General features: G+C 40.5%; 1 protein-coding gene across 2 annotated transcripts in view; it reads left to right on the top strand.

Annotated features, from left to right (window-relative positions):
• The first annotated feature begins 522 nt into the window (after positions 1-522).
• The window catches only part of LOC129775342 (hemicentin-1-like), a 39,439-nt gene continuing 33,961 nt past the window's right edge, over positions 523-6,000 (top strand). For both annotated transcript variants that reach the window (XM_055779998.1, XM_055779997.1), the window contains exon 1: positions 523-2,989. In XM_055779998.1, coding sequence (XP_055635973.1) covers positions 846-2,989 — 2,144 coding nt within the window. In that variant the 5' untranslated portion in view covers positions 523-845. The remainder of the gene's footprint in view (positions 2,990-6,000) is intronic.

Genomic DNA, 6,000 nt, shown 5'->3' with positions numbered 1-6,000 from the left:
GAGATAAAGGGGTGGTCCAAATTACTCCGTATGTCCAAATCACCATTACTTTCTCTACTTTTGGTCTTTATCGCAATATATTAGACCTTTTTTATTTTTTCCTTAGGATGTCCATTTGCATTTTAGGGAAAAATCGAAGAAATCAATTCCTTTTTTCAAAAAAAAAACATTACCTTTGAACTACACTACTAATTCAGTTGGTCAACACATCAAATTAAAGCCATTTAGCTAGTCTTTTTTGTTTTTTTCATTTTTGGGTTATGATTTGATTCGATTTTACAGCGGCCTTTTTGAGGAATTTCATGCACCGTTTCATTATGACCCATGTAAACAGAGAGCAAAGCATGATAAAATACAAAGCGTGAGAAGGAATAAAAACACGTGCGATCGACTCTCTGAGCAATCTCACTGCGCGCTCTAATTGAATTTACAACTAACTGACCGCTGCGCCATCTGAATTATTTTGAAATTTTTCAAATCCAGTTGATTTCATTCCAATAGCTTACATTGTTCGATTCGCTGCTGATAAGTTCGGATGCGTTTGCGTTGTGCTCCGCGATTACTTAAACAGAAGTTGTTACTTTGAAGTGAGATATTGGTGGTGAATATACAACGGATTATTGAGACTAAGCCCCCCGCGTGGAACCGTTCTCGATACCGGTGATATCGTTTGTGTAACGGAAGAAAAGATATGGTGAAACATTTCAACTGATACGTGTCGCGTGTGCGCCTCGTGTTTTGTTACCTGGAATCAATCGCCCATTCAGCTTACGCGTACGCTAGCTCAGCGCTCGCCGCCGAAATTTTTAAATTCTTCCAGTGAACATAAAATATTGAGTCAAATCATGCGGAAAAAATGTCTTGTTCTAGCACTTCCAATCGTTTTTCTCGCAATAATTAGCACCGAGAGCGTTAATGATACTGATAACGATGAACTCTGGACGCTGCTGGTCAGTGGCAAACTCGATCGAATGAAAACAAAAACATCGTCTGGGGTCACGCTGCTGAACCCATCGGATGCATCCATTCATTCAGAAAACACCACTAGCGGTAGTATCAATCGTGAGTCCGATGATAAACCGACTGGCGGCACACGAGATTCGATCGACCGGAAGGAGGAGGAAGATGAACAGCTGTTCAGTTGGGTGGACTCTGCGGAGTCACTGGGGAGCGTCGAGGATGAAATAAACAAAGAGGGCTTTGTTATGTTCAGCAAAGAGGGAAACTCCCTCCATGAGCCATTCGGTTTCGATGACGTTGGCAGTGGGTTAGAAATGGTCAGTGATAAGGATGGAATGCAGGCAGACGACGCGAACTTTGATGAGGAAATTATTGATGTTTTGAGGAGTAAACCAGTCTCACGTGAAATGTTGGGACTATTGGGACTGCTAAAGGAGAGAAATGAAACCGAAGAAATAAAAAGAAAGATGAAGAAGTTGTTGAGACCAGTGACGGACCGTCTCAATGATGCATTGCCGAGTATTTTGGAAGAAAGGCAGGAGTTACCGCTTCCAGCTGAAGAAATCACGCAGTTAGAGCCTATAGAGGCTGAATCATTGATATCCGATGGCTCTTCACAGATACCTCCAATTACTAACATTTTGTTGCCTTCACTGAATAAACAACTACCCACTATTCGTAAGCATTATCAAGGTCCATCCGAAGGTCAACGTAGTTTGGTGATTGTATTTGATGCGACAGGTTCGATGCTGGATGATCTCAATCAATTGCGCGATGGCGCCAAATTGATCATCGATGAAATAACTCTGCTGCAAAACAATCCTATCTATAATTACGTATTCGTTCCTTTTCGGGATCCGCAAGTCGGTCCCCGTCTGGTTACACGGGATAAAGAAGCTTTGCTGGCCGCGCTGGAGGATCTTCAAATCTATGGAGGAGGAGATTGTCCAGAGGCAGCACTTGCTGCTCTATCTAATGCTATCGAAGTGGCTCTTCCCCGTTCTTTCATTTACGTCTTCACTGATGCAACGGCAAAGGACTTCAAGCTGGATCAACGAGTACTACATTTAATTCAGCAAAAGCAAACACCAATAACTTTTCTGCTAACCGGGTTCTGTGACGGCAAAAATACTCCAGGCCACAAGGTGATGGCAGATATAGCAGCTGCCAGTAATGGACAGATATACGATCTCAAGAAAGACCAGATAGAACAAGTGTTGATAGGCATCAAGGATATGCTAAACATCGATCATGTTCCTCTGAAATCGGTTGATTCGAATACAGCGGAAACGCATAACATCAGTCTAAATGTGGACAGCACATTGAAGGAGTTCAGTGTCAGCGTAGCTGGCCATCGACCAGACATCGAAATAACAGATCCCCATCACACACTCTACAACAATTCGAAATCTGTGCTCGATTTAGAAAATATAAAAGTGGTAAATGTGGCTGGGCCTGTGCCGGGCAAGTGGAACATTAGAGCAGGATCAGAGTCGTCCCATTCCGTACGTCTTTCTGGCAACAGCGATGTGAAGTTCAGATTTGGGTTTTCACCGTCGCATCCAACTGCTCTATCGACGCTCGGTCGCCAACCGTTGCTCAATTCCGACAACATACTAACAATTCAAGCGTCCCAACCGGAACTGTTAGATAATCTATCGGAAGTGACAATCACTTCCCACGAAAATGGTGCGGCCGGGTCGACAAATTTCAAATTTACTTTACCGTTGACCAAAATACTACTCGAAGACTCTTCCATTGCATTTCTCACCCCACAATTCAAAGCACCTCGGCAAAGGTTCAAAATATCCGTGAGCGGCAGAGACATCAGCGGTAATTCTTTGGAAAGACTAATTTCTACCGCGATACAGGCAGTTGGAGCGAGTCCACCAGAGCTATCGCTGGATATCACCGAAGTGGAGCTTTTCGAAGGTGATGATATGGAAATAAGCTGTAACGTGGAATCGATGTCACCGATTTTGGTCCAATGGAAGCGCTTCAATCGACCACTAGTAGAGGAAACCTTCAAGTGAGTAGCAAACCATGAGCCCATTTAAATGAAGTTTCTAATGAAATACTAAAACAACGACATGTGTGGTTGGCAGTTTCAGAAAGGTTGAGCCTCTGCCAATATGCTACTTTAATTTCTTACCAAAACCTAGATTTTTACTGTCGAATTTTTATACTCACTAATGGGCAATGGCGGAAGATTTTAATCTTTCATAAGAATCTTGCAGGTGCTCCCGTGGTCGAGTGGTTAGCGTCACACCTAACACGCCAGGGGTTCAGGTTCGATTTCCGTTTTGGTCGGAGGAATTTTTCGTCGAAGAAACTTTCCTCGACTTGCACTGTGGTCATGCGTATTATAGAGCTTGCCACCCAGAATACATTCAAGGCGTGTTATTTGGCATAGAAATCTCATCTAAGTACTAATAAAAATGACGCAAGTAATACTACGTTGAGACGGCGAAGTTCCTCTAGGAACGTTAGTATCATTTAAGAAGAAGAAGCTTGCAGGATAATAGTTGGGATTAACCTAACAAACTGCTTCTATATGATTAAGAGCCATAGAAAAGATTCAAAACAACAAAAATGGACCCCTTATGATTTGAAACAGAGAGATGTTTAAAAGCGATTTTCCACTCTCGAGCAGACGATTCAAACTTTATTGTTTTTATGGTTTCCTACATTGAGACCTTTAAGGGATTGATATACTGGGAAGCTTCCCTGAAATCCGAAACATAAAAGTATTTTTAGAAATTTATTTTTTCCATTTAAAGTACACTGGAGTCGCTTTTTGCGCGGGGGATACGTGCCGCGTAAATAAAAACCGCGTAGATTCCGAAATCCGCGTAAATTCCAAAATCCGCGCAAAAAAAAACGCGTAAATTCCAAAATCCGCGTAAAAATAAACTATGTAATTTTCAATATTCGTGTAAAAATCTAACAAACAGTGAATTATTAGTTCAAAATGCAACCCGTATTCTAACAATTGATTACCTGAATTTTATTGCATGCTACAATCATGCTATCTGTATCTTCTCAGCTACTAATCAGTGATATAATACAAACTTGTTTCGTGAAAAATCACATCAATTAGCATATTGAATTTTTACCTGGTTGATGCGTGTCGCGTAAAAAAACCGCGTAAATTCCGAAATCCGCGTAAAAATAAACCGCGTTAATTCCAATAACCACGTAAAATAAAACCGCATAAAAAGCAACTTCTGTGTACATTTTTCGGAATAAATTGGAAACTCTTGTATTACTTGTGGCTCATTAATGTATCCGTTCAAACAGAAATGTGAATCGTTCAAATGTTCAAACAGAATCACTGAAGATATTTTTTCGCTAAAACAAATAAAAACACATTTTTAACAGAGCATTCATTTTTATAATAAAATTCAAAAACTTGTAATTGTTATGCATTTGTAAATGTTTCTATAATGAAATGGCAATGAAAATTACACAACTTTAATTTTGACAATGAATCTACACTGTCTTTGAAACTTGTGCAGTCGTATCCGGTTAACGTCACACATATCATACCGGGAGTTCGGGATCGATTCCTGTTCAGGTCGAGTAATTTTTCTCCAAATAAATTTCCTCCGACTTACACTGTAGCCACGCATTCTAGAGCTTGCCACGCAGAATACGAGGGTCATTATTTATATTTCGGGAATAGGAACAAAAACAAATAGTTAAGCTGTGAATATATTTTTATTGGTTTTTCAAAGTACTCGCCACGATGATCGATACACTTTAGCATGCACCTAAACCAATTTTCAAAGCATTTATTCCAATCGACACGAGCCTTTTTTTGAGCGATTGTCAAATTATGTGGGATCCAACGTGAACATAATTTTCGCACAACTAAGTGTTCATGTAAAATCGCATATATGCTGGTGGAACTAATGCTTAGGGATGCCTCAATCTCACAATAGGTTACATGACGATCTTGCTTAATCATTTCGTGCACAACATCGATGTTTTCTAGCACTACAGTCGATTTTGGACGACCTTCACGAAACTCGTCGGACAGCGAACTACGACCACGATTGAATTCACTATACCAGCGCTATACAGTGGTTTTTTATGGAGCTTCATCGCCAAAAGTCAAATTAAGTTGATTGACGCACTCTTGTTGTGATAATCCACGTCGAAAGTCGTAAAAAATCTTCGCACGCAAATGTTCACGATTCAGTTCCATTTTTTTGCCGAGACCAAACTTTCAACTAAATATAAAATAAACAAATAGCGTCCATATGACAAAATGTTCTGAGCAAGATAAGTGAAGTGGAAGGTAAAACGTAATGTCAGAATTGCCGTTCGGACGTATCCCGTAAGTTTGAACTTATTTACATAGATGGTATCCAATCAACACTAAACATTGACTACAGTTTCGCCGGCACGGTTGATTGCCGTTATGAACCAGCACAAAAAACAAAGCTGCAAATTATACGCCAGTGGCGGTACCACAATCAAAGCATTCCTTGAATCACATTAGCCGAGCCAGCTGGCGGAAGCATATGCATAAAGGTTACTATGTTACAATTCTCAACGACAACTGTTTATTTATTATACTGCTTCAAATACCTTCGACGAAATCAAATGTAACCATATCAACGTAAGTAATAACATAAACAAATCCAAATTTTTCGTCTTGCCATTCCTCATAGGTCTTTTCTAAATAGTGTAAATTACGAGCCACCTGTTAACTCCACCATCTTGGTTCTGAGTACGTATTAGAGATGTGCCATCCGCTCATGAGCTGTTCCGAAGAATCGACTCTTTGAAGTGAGTTGACGCGGAACAGCTCGCAAAAAAATCAAACAGCCCTTCAGCTCACTTTGATGATGATGAAGGAGAGAAAAGAGCTGTAGAATTGAAGAGAGTGTGTGAGCTGTAAGATTCAAATGAACTGACCGTCTCTCGCTCTTCGTGTTAAGACATCAGTTTAGTTTCATTTGTCCCTCGTCTTTTCAACTGTTATATTCGCGTTGACGGCATTGAGCTTAGTTTACCAGTTTAGGGGGCGCC

This window comes from Toxorhynchites rutilus, chromosome 3 (genome assembly GCF_029784135.1).
Source record: "Toxorhynchites rutilus septentrionalis strain SRP chromosome 3, ASM2978413v1, whole genome shotgun sequence".
Taxonomy (NCBI): domain Eukaryota; kingdom Metazoa; phylum Arthropoda; class Insecta; order Diptera; family Culicidae; genus Toxorhynchites; species Toxorhynchites rutilus.
Note: the sequence above shows the minus strand (reverse complement) of the source record. Positions and strands in the feature narration are given on the sequence as shown.